Genomic DNA, 21,740 nt, shown 5'->3' with positions numbered 1-21,740 from the left:
TAGAGGGCAGCGCGAGAATGCTGGCCGCTGATTCCCGCCCTGAAAACCTCAGATCTGCGACAGCCGGTCGCAGCTTTCACCACGCGCCGGCGGCGGTCCCGGACCTTTGTGCTTCGCTTCCGGCCTCCGCGCCTCGCTTCCGGCCAGCCGCTCTTTGCTTCCGCTTCTCTATGGTGTGCGGGAAGACGTCTCTCAGCCGCCGGAAGTGGCTGTCTTGCGGCGGCGGGTTCGGGGCTTGGATCGGTGAGGGGGCTGCTGCGCAGCGTGCTGGTCGGAGAAGCGGTGCTGGGCCCTCCGGCACTGAGGTGCAGACCTCCCGGAGGGCGTCTCCGGGCTGGGGACCGACCCGATTCTCCGTGCTCATCCTCCGGGGTCTCCAGCCGCTGAGCGCGGTGCGCTCAGTCTCTGCAGGTGAAAATACCCGCTGCTGCAGCAGCGTCGGGCCCCACAGGGTAGCCTCTAGGTGACGATGTCTATGTCGAAGGTGGTGGTGATGATAGCTCACATTTATTATGTGCTTGCGTGTGTCAGGCTGTTTTTACTAGGTTTCCGAAGTCAGGATTTCCCACAATCCAGCTTTTCGCTTCCCAACGTTGTGGGGTTTGTACAATTTACCGTTTAAGACTTTGCTAAAGGTTTTTAATCGAGTCACCTTTTACATTTTAAACGTGAGTTTCCTTTAGGAGAAAATTTTAAGTCTCTCCCCTAAATGGAGATTTGTCCTATATAGGAGATAATGATGAAAAACTAATGTATTTAACATGAAAACATTTTAAATTCTGGCTAGATTTCATTGTCTAAGGCTCTCAGAGTCCTTTTGTTAACAAAGGATCATTGTTGTTCACGGGTGTTAAAGACAAGCTAGGAAAATGAGATATTCTCCTTGAAGCAATCAGAAGTTTCTAAAAATAATTGGTAAGGGATGAACTTTCTCTTAGGTGTTCAACATTATTTCAGATTACCCATGTACCACCTAAAGCCCCAGTCATCTTCATCACCTTCCCCGGTGGAGTGCCTCCTGTGTCAATGACCACGGCAACCCCGGAGGTAGGGACTGTAATTCGCATTGGATCTGTGAGGAAGCCTGCCCAGAGAACAGTGAAGCAACTATGAGTCCCAGGACTCATAGCAGTAAAATAGAGTGGAGACTCCCAACTCTGGGCTTCTCTGACTCACTGCTGTGAGCCATTGGCTCCTTCAGTAAGCGTTTGTGACTGATTTTGGGGGGTTAGAGAGATTGTGCTGCCTACCTCGGGGCTGTGGTGACAACCAGGAGAGGTAGCAGAGGGAGGATGCTTTGTGACCCCAGTCCCATGAAGTGTAGGTTCTATTCTTTTGAGTTTTAGGGTCAACCAGAGAGTTGATGGCATTGCCCAGTGAGATGGCAGCAAGACACACTGGTGTCACAATAATGTAGTTGTCAAGAGCACTGATGTGGTGTCAGATGGACCCAAGCTTAAGCATACCAGCTGTGTGACCTTCAACACCTCGTTCGCCCTTTTTTTTTTTTTTTTGAGATTTTATTTATTTATTTGACAGAGATCACAAGTAGGCAGAGAGGCAGGCAGAGAGAGAGAGAGGAAGGGAAGCAGGCTTCCTGCTGAGCAGAGAGCCCGCTGTGGGGCTCAATCCCAGGACCCTGGGATCGTGACCTGAGCCGGAGGCAGAGGCTTTAACCCACTGAGTCACCCAGGCACCCCTACTCGTTCTTCTTTCTGAACCTCAGTGTTCTTACCCATAAAATGGTACTTGTTTTTATCTGAAAAGTTTCATATAAGGATCAAGTAAGAACATACCCTTAAGGTGCTTAGATCAGATCCAGCGTGCAGTGATCAATCAGTAGTACTGGAAATGGGTATATATGCTAGGCAGAAGAGTTTAGTCAGAGATGTGGTTGTGGTGCCTTTAAAGAAGGTAGAGCTGGAAAAGATGAGTTCATTTTGGACAGGCTGAGGGATGATTCCCCCCTTTTCTTTGAGATACAGTGTGCCCATGGGACGCCGGGGGTAAGGGGCAGAGGGAGAGAGAATCTTGAATAGACTCCACACCTAACGCAGAACCCGATGCAGGGCTTGAACTCACAACCCTGAGATCAAGACCTGAGCTGAAATCAGGAGTCAGCCACTTAACCAACTGAGCCACACAGGTGCTTCATTTCCCCTTTTTATTTTTTAAAAGATTCTGTTCATTCATTTGAGAGAGAGGGAGAGATTACAAGCAGTGGGGAGAGGGAGAAGTGGTCTCCTCACTGAGCAGGGAGCCCAACAAGGGACTCGATTCCTATGACCCTAGGATCATAACCTGAGGTGAAGGCTTCACCTTAACTGACTGAGCCACCCAGGCACCCCTCCCCCCTTTTACAGAGGATTAAACTGAGGCTTTGGAGGGTTAAGTGACCTTTTTTTTTTTTGAGCTAACAAGGGCATACGTGGCCAGAACTACTAGTTAGACTTCACTATTCTGACTCCAGGAAAATCTCCCAATTCCAGCTCTGAAAAATCTTTAAAGTTTCCTCCTTTTAACAGGTCTCTGCTATTTCCTCCTGACGTGATCAAACAACCATGTCATCAGAATCAAGCAAAAAACGGAAGCCCAAAGTGATCCGAAGTGATGGAGCACCCGCTGAAGGGAAGCGTAACCGTTCTGATACAGAGCAGGTGAGGTCAGCCAGGATTGCCACACTGCTAAGAAATTATAGCTTGTGGCCAAAGCACCAGGCTGAGTTTGCAGCAGCTGAGTGTCACAGGGACTGCCGCCCAGATGGCCTCTGCTTGACCAGGTGCTGGGACTTCCCTTGGTTCTACAGACCTTAGTATTTACATCTGATTTAGCTGCAGCATCCCAAGAACCTACCAGCCTGTATTAGACATAAGTAGTGTGTGAACAGAGACCTCATTCTAGTATGGTGTATGTCTCCATTTTTCCTGAAGGTCAGAAGAAGCCAGTACACCAGAAGAAGCAGCACACCACTGGTGACTGGAGATGTGGCATCCCTGGTCTGCTGCTGAGTTAGTATCAGAACAGCATCCCCACAGAATCTCTTCTGTGGCCTGAGAGCTCATGTGGTCAGCAGGTTCTTTTACTGTTTCTTTCTCCTTGACTCTGTCAAGCTGATTTATGAAATTAATAGTTTTGGTTGGTTGGTTGGTTACTTTATTATTTAATTTTAAGATGTTATTTATTTATTTGAGAGAGAGTGCAGGAGAGAGAGAGCAAGCACAAGTGGAGATGGAGAAGCAGGTTCCCTGATGCGGGGCTCTGTCCCAGGACCTTGGGGTCATGACCTAAGCCGAAGGCTGATGCTTAACTGACTCAGCCACCCCAATACCCTACTTTTTTTTTTTTTTTTTAAACTAGAATAGAGAAACGTAAGAATTTGAATTTAAGTGAAAATGATGTTTTCCTCAGATTTAGGAACTCTAGACTAACAAAAATACCTTATCCACTGCAGGCACTGGTTCTTTTTTTATTGAGATATAATTGATATATAACGTATTAATTTAAGGTGTACAACATTCAATATCTGTATATATTGTGAAATGATCACCACAAAAGTCTAGTTAACATCTATCCCCATGTATAGTTAAAATTTTTATTTCTTCTGATGCGAACTTTTTTTTTTAAGATTTTATTTATTTATTTGACAGAGATCACAAGTAGGCAGAGAAGCAGGCAAAGAGAAGGGAGGAAGCAGGCTTCCCGCTGAGAGAGAACCCTATGCTGGGCTTGATCCCAGGACCTGGGATCATGACCTGAGACAAAGGCAGAGGCCCTAACCCACTGAGCCACCCAGGCGCCCCGAGAACTTTTTTTTTTTAATTAAGTAGGCTCCACGCCTAGTGTCAAGCCTGACATGGGGGTTGAACTCACAACCCTGAGATCAAGACCTGAGCTGAAGTCAAGAATTGGACACTTAACTCACTGAGCTACTCAGGCACCTCTGTGATGAGAACTTTTAAGACCTACTCTCTTAGCCACTTGTAAATATACAGTGCGGTATTATTAACTATAGTGGACTCTCTCTTTAAGAAATGCATTCTGTTCACTTTTAAGGCTGAGTGACCAATTTTGATTGGCCCACATCAGGTTGAAGAAAGGAAGAGATCAGACCCATGAGGTAGAAATTGAAAGGTTTAATCCTCCTCCTCTCTCTTCCCCACATTCCCTTCTTAATTTTAATCTCTGCTAAAGCTTTATTTGATCATCTAAACACTCATCAGTAGGAACTTAGATAAATGAATTCTAGTTCATCTATATAGTGGATTATAATGCAGCCATTTTAATGGATATTTAAATTTATTGGGATGAGAAATTGCATGAACAGTATGATCCCATTTTGTTTAAAAATAAAATTTGTGTTTATCCGCAGTATTAAAAATAGTTATTTCAGGCTGGGAGGTGAGATTACAGGCAACTTTTCATTTTGCTTTTGATACTTCTCATTGTGTTCTGAGTCTCTGACACCAAGCACGCATTACTTTATGGTTAGAAATAAGAAAAGAGGAATGAATTTTTTTCCATTTTGAAAAGAACAAAAACCTTTGATTTGAGGACCAGATTTTTTAGACATCTGATTTGGGGTTTCATTGTTAACTGATTTCAGCCCAGTGTCCCTGGTCCCAGCAGGGCGACTTTTATTCCCCACCTAAGGCCTGTTTCCTCCCCTCCACAGGAAGGTAAATACTACAGTGAGGAGGCTGAAGTGGATCTGCGGGACCCTGGCAGAGACTATGAGCTGTACAAGTACACATGCCAGGAGTTGCAGAGGCTCATGGCTGAGATCCAGGACCTGAAGAGCAGAGGAGGCAAGGATGTGGTAAGGAGTGGGACTGGGATTGGGCAGACAAGAACCTGGTGGGTTTGAATGGGTGGCCTGGTTTTGCACCCATCAAAGCCTTTCCTCATCATGGTCTTCTGTCCTAACCGTGATCAGGGGGTTGAAGTCTGGGGGCTCCAGAGACGTGCCTGTTAACTTATGGGAACATGTCATCACCACCCAACTCAACTACCAGTTACAGTAACAAAAGTACAGGACAACTGATTTTTCTCATAACTGTAATTTGATAATTCATCTAACTGTGTTACATGTTGGGCATTTTGCTAGGTTTTAAGAAATGATATGTGGGGCGCCTGGGTGGCTCAGTGGGTTGAGCCGCTGCCTTCGGCTCAGGTCATGATCTCAGGGTCCTGGGATCGAGGCCCGCATCGGGCTCTCTGCTCGGCAGGGAGCCTGCTTCCTCCTCTCTCTCTGCCTGCCTCTCTGCCTGCTTGTGATCTCTCTCTGTCAAATAAATAAAATCTTTAAAAAAAAAAAAAAAAAAAAAAAAAAAGAAATGATATGTGTAAATTCCTTTGCTTTTTAAGGATGAATATGTACAAGTATGTCATTTCACAGTAATTTCAGAAATGAAATTATTTAACATTAAATGAATGGAACAGACTTTGGGTCAAAGAAACCAAACAGTGGCTAAAAACAAAACCCATATTTTTCTAAGAATCTCACTTATTTGTGCTTATACTAGCCAGTATTGTTACAATAATTACATCATATTTTAATGTAGCCAAACTTTTCATTTATGGTATTCTGTAATGTTATTCTCAGAGACCAATAGTGTGCAGGGTGTTGCTATTGTTAGGATCTCTGTATACAATACATAGGGACAAATTAATTGTTCATCGGCTGTACTTGCTCCGTCTTCAATTCCTGTTACTTCAGTCCAAGCAGAAATTGTTTTTTGGCCCAGATTTCCCTTCTACAGTCATTCTTGCATTTCCCACTTACATTTCTCTTGGTTCTGAGTTCCTTCCAGTATTTGTTTTTGGTCCTGGATGGGGATGGGTCAGAAGTGAGGTGCTGAAGGAAGCTAAGCCAGCACCTGTTGACAGGATCTTTACCAGTTTTCTTTGCCTACAGGCGGTTGAGATAGAAGATCGGAGGATCCAGAGCTGTGTGCATTTCATGACCCTGAAGAAGCTTAATCGATTAGCCCACATCAGGTTGAAGAAAGGAAGAGATCAGACCCATGAGGTAGAAATTGAGAGGTTTAATCCTCCTCCTCTCTTTTCCCCACATTCCCTTCTTAATCCCCTTTACCTCTTCCCTGAGTTTGCTTCTCCTCTGTCTGACCTGACTTGACCCACTCACCTCTGACCTTGTCCTCCTTTCAGGCCAAGCAGAAAGTAGATGCCTATCACCTGCAGCTGCAGAACCTGTTATATGAGGTGATGCACCTGCAGAAAGAGATCACCAAGTGTCTGGAGTTCAAGTGAGTTTCAGAGAACAGCCTTTGGCAAAATAGTCTGTTAATAACTGCTTTTCTTACATAGCTCAGTGTGAGCTACTCTCCTTAAAAAATCAGATGGGCTTGGAGACTGCAGGATCTGGGACAAGGGTGAGTAGATCACTTTGATTGGGAGAATTGGAGGCAGTGTTTTCAGGCTGCACAAAGAACCTTGGAAGCCTTTCTGACTTTTCAAAGTTTTGAGCTCTGCACCTGGTCAAAAGCAGTTGTCTTTCTCCAGCAGGGGCCTTTACATTACCAGTCTGATTCCTGGGCACCTTGCATAGGAGCAACTGCCTTCCAGCCAAATCATTTTAACCTTTGGCCCATTTTTTCCTCTCTAAAGTTCCAGCCGTTCATTTTTGCAACTGGATTTTATTCTTCAGAAGCTGAACTTCTTGCCACTTAGCTGCTTTCAGGTGAACAAACTATAATCTGTCAGTGTCTGTCTTAAAATGTAATGCCTCTTGGCAAATCCAACCTGAGAGATGAGAAGGAAGGAGGAGTAGACAGAGGAAGAGAAGGGAATATATTCTTGCTTGGTCAGACCTACTTGTGCAGATTGAGAAGAGGCAGGTGTTTTGGGGTTTGTTTTTGTTTTTTGCGTAGGGGGGCACCTGGGTGGCTCAGTAGGTTTAGCGGCTGCCTTTGGCTAGGTGACGTCATGGTTCCAGGTCCTGGGACTGAGCCCTGAGTTGGGCTCCCTGCTCAGCAGAGAGCCTGCTTTAACCTCTCCCTGCCGCTCTGCCTACTTCTGCTCTCTATCTCTTTGTCAAATAAATAAATAAAATCTTTAAAAAAGAGAGAGAACAAGCACGAGTGGGAGTGAGGAGCAGAGGAAGAGGGAGAAACAGACTCCCTGTTGAGTGGGAAGCCCAATGCAGAACTTGGTTCCAGGGCCTTGAGATCCTGACCTGATCTGAAAGCAGATGCTTAGCCATCTGAGCCACCCAGACCCCTGATGTAGGTTTTATTTATAATAAACTTGGGATAAGAGGGGCATATCAGTCATTGAGTCTGGTGTATTTTTGACAATTATGCTGATTTGGGGGAGGTACCTTTATCTGCTGTACAAATTCATGTAATAATAGTTAAATATTAATAGAGGTGAGATCTGTGTCAGGCTTGTATCTCAGTTAATAATATTGTGTCATTGTCAGTTTCCTGGTTTTCGTAATGTACTGTGTGTAGATGTTATCATTGGAGGAACCCAGGGGAAGGGTACACAGAGGAAATAAATTCTCAGTACTATTTTTGAAACTTCCTGTGTATCTTAAACTGTTTAAAAATAAAAGGGTATTAAATACAAAAGAATGTGATGCACCAGGCTGTAACCATCACTCAGATGAAAGCTGACAAATGCAGAATACAGTAGAACCCTGGCCTATGGAGAGGTGGGTGACCACCCTTGGCCCCCGTCAGACAGCCTGGATTCACATCCAGATCTGCCACTCACTAGCTGTGTGACATTGAGCAAGCTGCTCAGTTGTAGAAGTCTTCATCTCATTTCAGGTATGGAGATAGAAATCCCCATTTGATAAGAGTTATCATGAGAAATAAGTGAGATGAGGCTGGCATACAGTGGGTGCTTAATACCTGGTAACTGCTGTTACTATCATCTTTTGTCCACAGCCTGTGCACTACTGTGTTAATGCAGGAAAAAGCATTAGGTTTCTTTTCTTGTGAGTCACTGTATATGAAACAGTTGAAGCTTCTAAATCATTATACCCTGCTGGATCTTCCCCATCCCATGCTTAATGCAGTTAATATTTTGAACTTAAATGCAGTCCCTTACTTTTTTTTCCTGTCTCTAATTCTTGGTTTCAACCTGGCAGTCTAGGTCTAGACTGTAGTGTTTTTTGTTTGTTGGTTGGTTGGTTGAAGATTTTATTTATTCATGAGCAAGAAAGAGAGAAACAGGCTCCCCACTGATCAGGGAGCCTGATACGGGACTTGATCACAGGACCCGGGATCATGACCTGAGCTGAAGGCAGATGCTCAACCAATTGAGCCACCCAGGCGCCCTATAGTATTTTTATTCACCCTTCAGTTCTTAATCTCTTTTGCTAAGCTTGGACATCTGTAAGTTTTATAAGCATCCCTTCCAGGTCTTCAGCTAATTCATGGATAAAAACGTTAGACACGATGGATAAGGATCCTATCGTATGTCACCAACTATATTTCTTCAAAATGAAACATTTACTAATGAGCATTTGCTGAGAAGACTGGGTTCTAGGTTCCTGGATATTTGTAAAACAGGGTTGAGTAAGCATATGTGGAGGGAACTGTGGGCTCACTTAATCCATGGTTTGGGATCCTGAGAAGAGCAACCTGACATGTAGTTCTTCTCTGCAGGTCGAAGCATGAAGAAATTGATCTGGTCAGTTTAGAGGAGTTTTATAAGGAGGCTCCTCCAGATATTAGCAAGGCTGAAGTCACCATGGGAGACCCTCACCAGCAAACCCTTGCACGTCTGGACTGGGAGCTAGAACAGCGAAAAAGGTTGTGTATCCTTCCTGACCTTGTTAATCTGTGCTGACACAGACCTTTATGGGGACGGTGCTTTGTGATGCATGACCCACAATCATACAGCAGAGTTCTGTGGAACCAGTGGACTGGTTTAAGACCAAATTAATTTGCACCTGATAATTCAAACTTGACCAACAATATAATGGGTGGGGCTGGAATTGGTTAAGGCTGTTAATAGAAGATTGGAGTAACTTTTCCTTTAAAATTTTAACATTTGAGATGTAACCTTTTGTACTGTAAATTTAATTTTTTTCTTTTTCTTTTTCTTCTGCCTCTGTGGTACTTTAAAGATTTGCAGACATTATTTTAGAAGATTATATACAGCATTCCTGTGCATAGACAAATTATAATTTACATAATCTTTCCTCTGTTGGATCGGACTTTCAGTTATTTTTTTGCTATCATAAATTATGCTTCAAGGCACACCTTTACATGAAAAATCCTGTATTAATAAAGATCTTTTATTTATTAATTGTAAATAGAACACATATACTGTGTAATCTAATCGAGGTCTTTTTAAGGGGATAGTGTATTTTTCATTATCAGATCTTTCATGGTTGTATTCCTTCATTAATAGTAACTTTCTTCCCCATATTTGTATGAGAATAATAGGGCTTTTGTTGACACATTTGCTCTGTTTTCCATTGAAGAAGCAGGTGTTTTTACTTCTTTTTCTTTTTCTTTTTCCTGTTATAAAATGTATTTTATGCTTTTGGTCCATGTTATGAATTTAATAAGCACTAAGTGTGGTTCTTACGGAATTAGTGTCAGGTGTTGAGCAGATGGGGCTGGCCCATCACTCCCCTGTCCAGTACATGGCTTGCCTTGGCACAGGCTAAATCATGAGTGTTCTATTCCTGTGGTCCACAGTCCATCACCACTCTGCTCCACTCAGGCCAGTTTAAGTGCTTCATTTGGGTTCTGTAGTTGCTAGGTCCACGTGTTTGTGAAAGTTTTGGCTGTAGACCCTAGAGGCAAGAAAGGGAATAGAAAATGATACAGGGATATTCCCTAGTGGTTAATGGGCAGAGCCTCTGGAGCCAGACAGGTATGGATTCAGAGCCCAGCTTTGTACTTGCTTTTAGCTGAATGACCTTGAGCAAGTTGTCTACTTGAGCCTTTGTTTCTTCCTTTGGGGAAAAGAAGAGTCCCTACCTATCTTCCAGGATTTTTATAAGGATTAAATGCAATAATGCTTATAAAGAGTTCTCGAAGTATCTGACACAGAGTAAGTACTAGGTAAACATTAGTTAATCATGACTAACTGTCATTAGGTGGGTTGTAACAGTCAGTAGGTGTGTTGGGAGATCTCTGAGGAGCTTCGAGTGACAGTGGTCTGTCCTTTCCCAATAGGCTGGCGGAGAAGTACCGAGAGTGCCTGTCCAACAAGGAGAAGATCCTTAAGGAGATTGAGGTCAAAAAGGAGTACCTAAGCAGCCTCCAGCCTCGCCTCAATAGCATCATGCAGGTAGGACTCTCCCCCCATCATCCCCAACACTGGCCTTTTGCTTTGCCCTCAGCACCCAGTGAGACCTTGCTGACCTGAGGCCTCCAGTAGCCTGTCTCCCTTTGGGTTTTGCCAGGTATGTTACTCTAGTGGGTGTCAGAGCCCAGTGCGAGGATGGTCCTGTTTGGAGTTTCTGCCCAGCTAGTACGGTAAGGTTGTGTCCTGGGTAGAAGAGATGCTGGGTGGGTTCAGGAACATACACATACGTTTGTCTGGAATTTTTTCTTTTCACCCAGAGCTGCTTCCAGGTAAAATACTTTTGCAAACTCTGGGGGGTTTTTTGTTGTTGTTGTTTTAAGATTTTATTTATTTATTTGTCAGAGAGAGAGAGGGGGAGAGAGAGCGAGCACAGGCAGACAGAATGGCAGGCAGAGGCAGAGGAAGAAGCAGGCTCCCTGCCGAGCAAGGAACCCGTTGCGGGACTTGATTCCAGGACGCTGGGATCATGACCTGAGCCGAAGGCAGCTGCTTAACCAACTGAGCCACCCAGGCAAACTCTGGGTTTAATTTACCCAGAATGGTTTCCACCAGCCCCACAGCCTCCAGGCCTCTAAGCCTGCTTCTGTGGATGTCTGTTAGACTCCTGACTGCACCTTGGGGGCAGATGTTCAGTAGAGGTACTCTCTCTGAAAAGAACTTTACTCATATTTGAAAACTGTTAGGTGCCTTTGGGAGGAAAAGTCCCCACTTTAGAATATAATGTAAAATGTCATGTGTTTCTGTATAGGTGACCTAATTTTTATTTGCTCCGTGAGGCCAGATTTGCTCTAAATCCTTATAGTTGTTTTTTTTTTTTTAAAGTAAACACTATACCCAATGTGGGGCATGCATTCAAGACACCAAGATTAAGAGTCACAAACTGGCTCTACGGACTGAGCCAGCCAGGCACCCCTCTAAATCCTCATAGTTTTATGTAGCAGAGTAAATGGTTAATAAGGAGGAACTTCGCAAAAGGACCCTAGAGAAATCAGAGATTCCCTTTTCTAGGATTTGGCAAGATCTGCATTTCCTCCCTTCAACTCTTGACATAGAATTAGAATTGTTAACAAATATTCTGAGTAGCACTTCATAATAGGACGAAAAGAGAATGCAAAGTTTGTACTTAATTTTTCCTGATTGGTTTTTGTTTTTGTTTAAGATTTTGTTTATTTATTTATTTGAGAGAATGAGTGGGAGGAGGAGCAGAGGGAAAGGGACTACCAGGCTCTACCTCCATTGCAGAGTCCAGTGCAGGGCTTGATCTCTTGATCCTGAGATCATGACCTGAGCCCAGATCAAGAGTTAGATGCTTTATGGACTGAGCCACGTGGGCACCCCTTAATTTTTCCTGTTAATTAGAGTTTCTCTAAACATGCCTAAATAGGATGCAGTTTAAATAAAAAATTTTTTAAAGGATTTTATTTATTTGACAGAGTAGGCGGAGAGAGAGGAGGAAGTAGGCTCCCTGCTGAGCAGAGAGCCCGATGTGGGGCTAGATCCCAGGACTCTGGGATCATGACCTAAGCTGAAGGCAGAGGCTTTAACCCACTAAGCCAAACAGGCGCCCCAGGTTAAATAAATTTTTGTATGGTACAGTCTTAATAGCTGTGATGGAAATAGAGGACATCATACCACTGATCAAATAATTGGACAGAACAAAGATTTATCATCTAATTAAACAAAACAATGCCTATTGTAGGACATAAAGTACTATTTGATTGTATACCTTTGTTAACAAAGTATCCATATGCATATATATGGTATATACATATATACATATGCATATATATATGCATATGTGAGTCCAGTGTATGCTTAGAAGAGTCATTATTTATACCATACTATTAACAATTACTTTGGAGTTTGGGAACTGGGATGTTTGTTTGTTTGTTTTTAAAGTACTTTACACCCAATGTGGGGCATTGACCCTGAGATCAAGAGTCACATGTTCTACCAATTGAGCCAGTAAGGTGCCTCTGGAGAGTTTCTGCTTTATAAACTTGAATACAATCTTTTTAAGTAGATTTCACACAGGTCTTGAACTTAAAACCCTGAGATCAAGACCTGAGCTGAGATTAAGAGTTGAATACTTAACTGACTGAGCCACCCATGTGCCCCAGATATAGCTTTTTAAAACAGTGCACGTATATTACATTTAAAAAAATAATTTTGTGTATAGAAAAGCATATCGTTCATAAATGTATAGCTCAGTGAATATTCACAAGTGAACACATCTCTGTAACTGGCACCCAGATTGAGAAAAAGAACATTGATTTTTCAGAAGCAATTTTATTTCCCCTTCCAGTCACTGTCTCCTCTCACCCACACAACCCCCTCCCCCCAGTAACCATTATCTTGACTTCTAATGTCATAGGTTAGTTGGGCCCATTTTTGAACTTAAACAAATGGAATCATATAATATATACTCTTTTTTTTAAAGACTTTCTTTATTTATTAGAGAGATGGAGAGAGGACACAAGTAGGCAAAGCAGCAGGCAGAGGGAGGGAGAAGCAGGCTCCCTGCTGAGCAGTGAGCCCAATGCGGGGGCTTGATCCCAGGACCCTGAGATCATGACCTGAGCTGAAGGCAGAGGCTTTAACCCACTGAGCCACCCAGGCACCCCATAATGGTATCTTTTAATGAGCATATGTTCTTAATTTTTATATGATCTGATGATCAGTTTTTTCCTTTATGGTTAGTGTGTCCTATTTAAGAAATTGATCTCTGTCCCAGGGTCATGGAGATACTGTCTTATTTTCTTATAGAAGCTTTATTGTTTGTCTTTCACATTTAGATCTCTAGGCTTCCTGGAAGGGAATGTTGTACGTAGTGTGAGTTAAGGGTCAGATTCATCCCCCCCCCCCATGTTGGTATTCAGCAGGGTCATTTATTGAAAAGACCATTCTTTCCACACTCTGCTGTGCCACTTCTGTCTTAAATCAAATGTCCCTGTAGGTTTGTTATGGTCTATTTGTCTACCCAGGCACCAGTACCACACTGGCTTATTTACCATAGCTTTTTTTTTTTTAAGATTTTATTTATTTGACAGAGAGCGCAAGTGTGAGAGAGAAAAAGCACGGGTGGGAGAAGAGACAGAGGGAAAGGGAGAAGCAGGCTCCCCACTGACCAGGGAGCCCAATGTGGGGTTCAATCCCAGGACCCCGGGATATGATCTGAGCCAAGGGCAGACACTTAAACAACTGAACCACCCAGGCACCTTGGCCCTTTGCATTTAACATAATCAATTTTAGAATCAGTGAGTCAATTTTCACGTGCTGGGATTTAGACTGGTATTGCATTGAATCGGTAGATCGCTTTGGGGAGAATTGATTATAAGAAAATATTGAGTCTTACAGACCATTAACATGGCGTGTATCCGTTCATTTAGACCTTTCATTCTCAGACCTTTGTGTGAAGCTTACATACCTTTCACTTACTTATTCATAGGTGGTTGATGTTTTCTTGATGCTATTGGAAATGGCTCTTTATCTAAGTTCATTTTCTTACTGTTTGCTGCTTGTTTAAATTGGGGTTTTTTTGTGTTGACTTTTTGTCTACCTATTTTAGTTTATCACATATTTTTAGTAAGTAAAAAGCTATTTATTAAATAAAAAGCCACCCCTTCACATGTGGACTGCCTAAGAAGAGAAAACAAAAACCCTTCTTTTATTGCATGCAGGCTTCCCTCCCCGTGCAAGAGTACCTGTTCATGCCATTCGACCAAGCTCACAAGCAATATGAGACAGCTAGACATCTGCCACCTCCCCTCTATGTCCTCTTTGTCCAAGCCACTGCATATGGGCAGGCCTGTGGTGAGTATGGGGGTTGGATAAGGAAGAGGGGCTGTGGGAGCAGCAGCCTTGGCCGTTTGAGTCATTTGGAAGCCCTGCCTGCTGAGGAAGGCTCCCTGGTCCTGCTCAGAAGCCCACAGGTGACAGATGCTACTTCCCCGCCACACTACCCAGCATGGCTGCTTTGACCAGCTGGCCTGAGGCTAGACTAACCTGGTGGGCATTTCAGAGTGGATGGCTTTGAATCTTTGATGAGCCTGGCTGGGCAGCTGTTGGGTGCAGTGCCCCGGCAGCTTGTCTGGGCTCCCAGACACTCACTCCATCAAGGCACGCTTGGCAGGGGGATCGGCACCTCTTGCTCTGCTTCAGAGAGAGGACTTGGTGAACACAGGTACCAGGCAGCTTTCCCAGACTTTCACCAAGCCCAAACAAGCTGCATGCCATTATAGTGATTACTAAGTGGGAAGATGTCTCCGCTTTAAGCTTAAGGGCAGCCCTTTACTTCACTAGGATTTTGAAAAGTTTTTGGAGACCCTAACTTTTGCCTTATTGCAGCTTTTACCCAGCACCTAAACTTTTCTTCTTCACCCCATCGCATCAGACAGTTATGTATCGCACCAGTGCATGCCTCTCCTCCCAGCCATGGGCACCAACACATTACTGTCTCTCTTCTTGTGTTTTCCTGGTCCTTCTGGTCCGCTCCCTCCCTTTTGTTCTCCTCCTTGTTTCCATCATCAGCTCATATGAAATCCTCCCAGCCCCCTAGACAGGGTGAGTAATTTTCTTTTCTTTTGTGTTTTAACCCATCCTGTTTCCTTTCCCATTTTACTGTAGAATTTCAGGATTAAGTTACCCAAAAGAACAGTTAGGCATTTGCCAGTGGTTTGTGGGGGCAACCACCTTATTTGGGGTGAGGTATGTTAGTTTATGAAGGGCTGTCAGTAGTAGCCAGCCACCTGGGAGGATTATCTCAGTGGCTTGCCAGGTAGAGGAAGTTTGCCATCCCTCCTTAGTACAGTTGGGCAAACCATTTCAGGCTCCTGTGACTATCTGTAATCTGTATACCCTTTTGAATGGAGCCAGAGGGGTGGTGGGCTGTCTCGACCTCCCAGCACTAGACCTCTGGAGTTCCACAAAAGCAGGCCAAGTGTGACCCAGGGAATTGTCAGTCGGGTGCACAGAACAGCCCACTTACATTTGTGCTTGAGACACTGGGCTCAAGTTGAGTAGACCTGGTCTTGAATCCTAGCTTAGCGACTTCCACCCATTATATCCTGCAACTCTGAGCCTTAATTTTCTCATCTCATAGCTATAATAATTGTATGGCTTTCATAGGGTTGTTGTGAAAGTTAAACGTTAATTTGAAAAAAATAATTTTATAATTATAAGGATGAGCTCATTTGGTCCTCACCACCCAACTGGGCAGCTGCTGTCTGTCAAGACAGAACTTCATTGTTGCAGAAAGTGGGGCTCAGAGCAGTGACATAACTTCCCAGATGTTTAGAAATTGGGGCAGAGACTCAGATTTGGGACTAGACTGCAGGGTCCAAGTTCCTATCCACTGTCCTGCCTCCCAGTTAAATGTGACGGTACCAGCGAGATGCTTGGTGTAGTACAGAATGGAGACTAAGCACTTAGATGAGAGCAGTCATTTCCAGGATGTGGACAGTGGACAGGTTCTGGATGAGAATCCTTAAGACAGTTGTCAGCAAAGTATTCTGTAGCTTTAGGCCCTAGGTTGGTATTGTGCATTGGTATAAGCCTGAAAAGAGAGGAGTTCACTGTAGTCTCAGGTAGTGCTGGTCCAGAAGTTTGCACTTTGGGTTCTTTGTTCTTGGTCAACACTGGAAAAAAGACTTAAGTATCCTCTCAGGTCCCTCTTCATTTGGAGAAAGGGCTTTTGCCCTTCCACCCCCCAGTCAGTAAGGACCTGTGACAAACGCAGAAGAAATGCATTCCCAGAGCTAGCCTTTTTATATAGCTTAGCTCCTTCCCTCAGCAGCTATCATATGAAGCCTTTTTCTTGCTCACAGATAAGACATTGTCTGTGGCAATAGAAGGCAGTGTGGACGAAGCCAAGGCTCTGTTTAAGCCTCCTGAAGACTCCCAAGGTAATGTAGTCAGATTCTTCCCCATGTTTCCTGTAGCTGGTTCCCGGGACACAGGGTCGCCACTCACAGGCAGTGCTGGGTCTTTGGAAATTAGCTGTACTAGTTTTGAGTATCACGGAGCTTAACTTTAACGTCCTAATGCTCCGGATAGACAAGAAAAAGCAGTGCTTGTGGATTTCAACCCTGCTACTCACTAGCTCACTGATCCTGGGAAAGCTCTTTATCATTTCTGAGCCTCAGTTTACGCACCTGTCAAAACAGGATAATAATTACTTGTGTAGGATAAGTGGATTAAGTGAACTCATGTGTGCAAAGTCCTTAAACATCATTCTAGGCACATAGCAGCCCCTCAAATTGTATGAACTGCCGCTGTTGTTGTTATTTATACTACTGTTACTGCTACCACCACCACTACCAGTGGAGGGGCTTGTGGTCCACAGGATGACAATAAAAAGCACTTTCAGAAATAGGAGGAAGGGGGTAGTGGGATTATGAGGCATTCCTCTTTTTTTTTTCTTGGGTCACCATGTTTTCTGTACCACATAAACAGCAGCAAATCAGTTCATCGGGTATTCTGATGAAACGTATTTACAAGTGACACAGAGTCTTGGTGCCTATATGCCCCCTCACCTCTAGATGCCTTCTCTTTGTGTTTGCAGATGATGAGAGCGACTCAGACGCTGAAGAGGAGCAGACCACGGTGAGAGCTGTTGCCCCACAGGAGTGTGCCATGCAGCCACGCCTGGGGTCTGCTAGTTGGCAGGTGCTATTATCCCTAGAAGCAGAAGAAAGAGGTTGGAAAGAAAGGGCTCCTGGGGGCCTGGCAGCCAGATAGTTGAAGCAGCAGGTCCCAGGCAGAAGTCCATGGCCTATAGGGAGAAGGAAGGGGGAAATTCGTAGGACTAGTGCTTATCTGCTTTGCTCTTTCCTTTATCCAGAAACGCCGGCGACCCACACTGGGAGTTCAGTTGGATGACAAACGCAAGGAGATGCTGAAGAGGCACCCGCTGTCTGTCATGCTGGACCTGAAGTGCAAAGGTCTGGCTTCCCTTGTTCTGGGCAATCCCATAGCTGCAGGTGCCCAAGGTCCAGCAAGCCAAGTCCTGTTTGACTAAGAAAAGATTTTGGTTTCATATTTCTCTATTTTTCCTCATTGTTTGGCATGAAGTTTGTTTGATTTTTTCCCCCCTAAGTCATAACTGTAACAATTCAGTACAAAACTAGACACATAATGGATGCTCAGTAAAATTACACCAGTTTCTGAATTTGTTAAATCAGATACACAGAACAAGTTGCAAGAGTATGCTGGTTTTGAGTAATATGACCAAAGTGCTTAATATAACAAATGTAGGTAGAGGTTTGTGTTCTGTAGAGAATGTATGTTTTGAATCTAGTTTTGTTTGGATAAAGAAGCTTATGATAAGGCATTCTAGCAGGGTGAGAGTAACCATAATGTAAGTTTCCCTCTTCACCTGAGACTCCTAGACTGTGGTCCTTGGTCTTACCTCCAGTGACAACCATTGTGATAGATTTCTATGTGTTTTCTAGAACTATTCATGCATTTGAAAGCTCTTATACTAGTGTTTGTATATCCCCTTCTATTTTTAGTTTTTACACAGGTGGAAACATATTCTACTCACTGGTCCTCTCTTTACTTTTTTTTTTTTTTTTTTTTTAATTTTATTTATTTATTTGACAGAGAGAGATCACAAGTAGGCAGAGAGGCAGGCAGAGAGAGAGGAGGAGGAGGAAGCAGGCTCCCTGCTGAGCAGAGAGCCCGATGCGGGACTCGATCCCAGGACCCTGAGATCATGACCTGAGCCGAAGGCAGCGGCTTAACCCACTGAGCCACACAGGCGCCCTTTTTTTTTTTTTTTTTTAAACTTGTTATTTTGAGATAATTTTAGACTCAGTAGAGTTGCAGTAGTAGAGTTCTCATGCTCTTCATCCAGCTTGCCCTGATGTCAGCATATTACTTAACTGCCGTGTAACCAATGTTAATTTTACTGGTATAATATTATTAATTAAGCTACAGATTTTATGTGGGTTTCCCTGGTTTTTCCGCTAATGCTCTTTGTTCCAGGATCCAGTGCAGGATCTCACATTGCATTTGGTTTTCTTGCCCCTTCCAGGCAGTGATAGTTCCTCAGTCTTTGCTTATCTTTCATGACCTTTGCAGACAAGGTCTATTACGTAGAAGGACTCAGTTTGGGTTTATCTGGTCCTTTCTCCTGATTCGACTGAGGTTATGGGTATGGGGAGGAATACCATAGACATGGTGTTCATTATGACATCATATCAGGATTAAATGGTGTCACTCTGTCTTATTACTGATCATATGAACCTGGATCCGTTTGATCACTTCCTTTCATATTGTTTTTGTTAGAAGCAGCTAAGTCCAGCCCACACTAAAAAGGTAGGAAATGAAGCTCCCTGTCATGGAGAGAGGAGTTGTAAAGAATTTGTAGACGTTCTTCTTTTTCAACCCAGTATGAAATTAACATTGAGTTTTTGTTCAGTAAAAGCTCTTAAAACCCTTGCTGCCTTTCTGTTCCCTAATACTATAAACTCTGCTCTCATGTTCAGATTGTACATGGTCTTCTTTTCCTCCTCTCGCTCCAGATGACAGCATGCTTCACCTGACTTTCTACTACCTCATGAACCTCAACATCATGACAGTGAAAGCCAAAGTGACGACTGCCACGGAGCTGATCACCCCCATCAGTGCAGGGTATTGGGCGGGCGTGGTGGAGAGTGGCGCCTGGGGGTGGTTGTAAGAAGAGCCTCAATGTGGGCTGATCTTGGTTCCTCACACTTGGAGGAGGTACACGGCTGTGTTGATTTCTGTTGTCATGTCCACATGGCCTAGGAGTCCTGGCACATCACTGGTATTTAGGAAGCACTAACTGATTTTAGTTGGTCCTCTAGCTACACAGCAGATGATGAAATGACTACAATGTATGGCAAATTGAGTAGGTGGGGCAGAGCTCCGCTTTTTATGAACAGTGGAAAAGCATGAATGGAGAAGTGGAGTTTGGCATACATTATTAGGTTGACAAATTTAGGCCGCCCTCTCCCTTTACTTTTTCTGTCCCAGAGTGCTGGGATTGTTGCTTGACAGCTTAGCTCGGTCCCAGATTGTTCTTACCTGGAGATGAGAGAAGATTTTGAGGAGGGTGAGAGGAAGCAGAGTAATCAAGGACACAGGTCGGGAATCCCCAGGAAGCCCCTGACTGCGGCAGTCTTGTTTCACAGCTAGGAGTGGGAAGAAGGGAGGAGGACCCAAGAGATCCTGGGGTTCAAATAGCCTCACTTACAAACGCACTAGCCTGGCCTGGCACTCCAGCATACTGAGTCCTCGTGCTGGCTGTACAGAGACCAATGAGGGAGGAAGCACAGGTCTGGTGCCTGGTGGGCTGGGGCTCTTCCCATGGCTGTCTGGTGGTGCCTTGTCCCTGGGTTCTCTACCCTGCACTTACAGTCCACGCCCCCTTCAGGCTACAGCCCTGGTTCCCTAAGGCACTCTAGATAAAATTGACCCTATTCTCACCAGACCCCAGCAGAGGGAGCCCAGAGCATTTAGTTACACTGCCCAGCTAGAGCTCTTAGTCTGGCAGCTTGAGGCCATGGTGGAGCTCCTTGTCACCAGCATTCTGCCTGCTTGCCTCTCAGACGCCATACTTACTAAGAACAGGGCTACCGGCTGGCCTCGGTGCACACTTCCAGCTCCTCATAAAGCTCCACATGTGCCACAATGGGGGCAGTGCTGCTGACTGGTTACCAGCTGGGCTCCAAACTCCAGCCTGTCCTGTCTGCCACTTAGAGCTGTGTGTGCACCTTGAGCCAAGTGTCCTGGCTTCTGAGTCAGCTTCCTCACTCTGGTCGTTTAACTGTAATATCTCCTTCAAGGGTGTTTGTGAAGGACCAGGTCCAGTGCTCAGCATAGGTGAAGCACTTGATAAATGACAGCTGTGTTTATCATGAATTTGCTTAGCTCTTCACAGTAACTTTACAAGGGGAGGAAATTGAGGCCTGTGTGACTGACAGTGAAAGATAGGCTATGGCCCCAGAAGAGGGAGGAGATAAGAAAGAAAGCACTACCCTGAAACCAGGATTATATCTTTATGGGCCTCCTGGTGTAGTTTTAGCTCATCCCCCAGTTTTCTGGATGGAGAACCTGAGGTCCAAAGAGTATGTGACCAGTTATGGATGCCCCAAGCCTCGCACTCTGGACTTCTAGCCTACAGGCCTTTGCTCAAGTACAGGCTGCTTTGGCCCTTGGGGAAACCAGGCTGGTGTATGGTTCTATTTATTATCTACTAAAACATAAGGATACTTTTTTTTCCCCCAATATAATCACAGTCTCACACTAATTCCTTAGTATCACCCAATATCCAGTCAGAGTTCAAATTACCTTGATTGTCTTGTACATGTTTTTGTTGTTTTTTGTTGTTGTTGTTGTTGGGTTTTTTTGTTTGTTTTTTGTTTTCTGTTTTGTTTTTATATTGAGTTTTGAATACGAATCTCTATAAAGTCCAAGTGTTGCAGTTGGGTGAGGCTTCTCTCAAGCTTCTTTTCAACTGAATGTCCCTGCCATCTGTTCATTTGTTGAACGGAATGGGTTGTTTATAGGTTTCCCTGGTCTGGATTTTTATGCTTGCATCCCTGCAGCACAGTTTAATGAGTTACTTCCTCCCTGTGTATTTCATGTAAATTAGATTTAGAGGCTTGTTCAGATTTTATTTTGATTGTTTTGGCTGGGGAGACAGGGAAGCCAGAAGATATCATAGATGTCGAGTATTTCCATCAGGAGGCATAGGTGGTTCTTTGTTTTTGTGGCATTAGCATCATCGACAACCATTGCCAGAATCTATTTCATTAGGGAATTGATGTTCTTAATACAAACAATTTAACATTTAACCAACCTTGCTGAATATTCTTTTAAGAAATTATTTTCCAGGGGTGCCTGGGTGGCTCAGTGGGTTAAACCTCTGCCTTCGGCTCAGGTCATGATCTCAAGGCCTTGGGATCGAGCCCCACATCAGGCTCTCTGCTCAGCAGGGAGCCTGCTTCCTCCCCCTCTCTCTGCCTGCCTCTCTGCCTACTTGTGATCTCTGTCTGTCAAATAAATAAATTAAAAAAAAAAAAAAGAAATTATTTTCCAGAATGATTTCCTTTAGGGCATTTGACTATTCAGTTTTTCATTAAGCCATTAAACCATTCTTAATTATTTTGCAATTTTACCAAATTTTTAACCCTTTATTATTATTTTATAACAAAGATTTGAGTAATTGAGTATTTTTTGTTTCAGTGTTGTGGGGGGTTTTTTTGTTTTTTGTTTTATGTTTTGTTTTGGTTTTGTTTTTGTTTTTTGGTCAGAGAGCCCAAAAGCAGCGGGAGCAGCAGGCAGAGGAAGAAACAAGCTCCCTGCTGAGCAAGGAGCCTGATGGGGGACTAGAACCTGGGGCCCTGTGTTCTTGACCTGAGAGCAGATGGTTAACCAACTGAGCCACCCAGGCATCCCGGTGGTTTTGGTTTTGC

At 44.0% G+C, this 21,740-nt stretch overlaps 1 protein-coding gene across 4 annotated transcripts in view; it reads left to right on the top strand.

Moving 5' to 3' along the window:
• The first annotated feature begins 176 nt into the window (after window positions 1-176).
• THOC5 (THO complex 5) overlaps window positions 177-21,740 on the top strand; it is a 35,324-nt gene continuing 13,760 nt past the window's right edge. The window contains exons 1-13 of one of the 4 annotated variants that reach the window (XM_004766471.3): window positions 177-411; window positions 2,526-2,657; window positions 4,673-4,816; window positions 5,915-6,028; window positions 6,169-6,266; window positions 8,637-8,783; window positions 10,164-10,278; window positions 13,977-14,109; window positions 14,827-14,859; window positions 16,122-16,199; window positions 16,859-16,899; window positions 17,138-17,237; window positions 18,822-18,930. In XM_004766471.3, coding sequence (XP_004766528.1) covers window positions 2,562-2,657; window positions 4,673-4,816; window positions 5,915-6,028; window positions 6,169-6,266; window positions 8,637-8,783; window positions 10,164-10,278; window positions 13,977-14,109; window positions 14,827-14,859; window positions 16,122-16,199; window positions 16,859-16,899; window positions 17,138-17,237; window positions 18,822-18,930 — 1,208 coding nt within the window. In that variant the 5' untranslated portion in view covers window positions 177-411; window positions 2,526-2,561. Of the gene's footprint in view, window positions 412-2,525; window positions 2,658-2,930; window positions 3,009-4,059; window positions 4,118-4,672; window positions 4,817-5,914; window positions 6,029-6,168; window positions 6,267-8,636; window positions 8,784-10,163; window positions 10,279-13,976; window positions 14,110-14,826; window positions 14,860-16,121; window positions 16,200-16,858; window positions 16,900-17,137; window positions 17,238-18,821; window positions 18,931-21,740 lie in introns of those variants that run through there. The other 3 variants (XM_004766473.2, XM_004766472.3, XM_004766474.3) reach the window with 3 other exon arrangements.

Source organism: Mustela putorius, unplaced genomic scaffold (genome assembly GCF_011764305.1).
Source record: "Mustela putorius furo isolate JIRA1106 unplaced genomic scaffold, ASM1176430v1.1 tig00000578_pilon_pilon_pilon, whole genome shotgun sequence".
Taxonomy (NCBI): Eukaryota; Metazoa; Chordata; class Mammalia; order Carnivora; family Mustelidae; genus Mustela; species Mustela putorius.
This window is presented reverse-complemented; position numbering and strand designations above follow the sequence as displayed.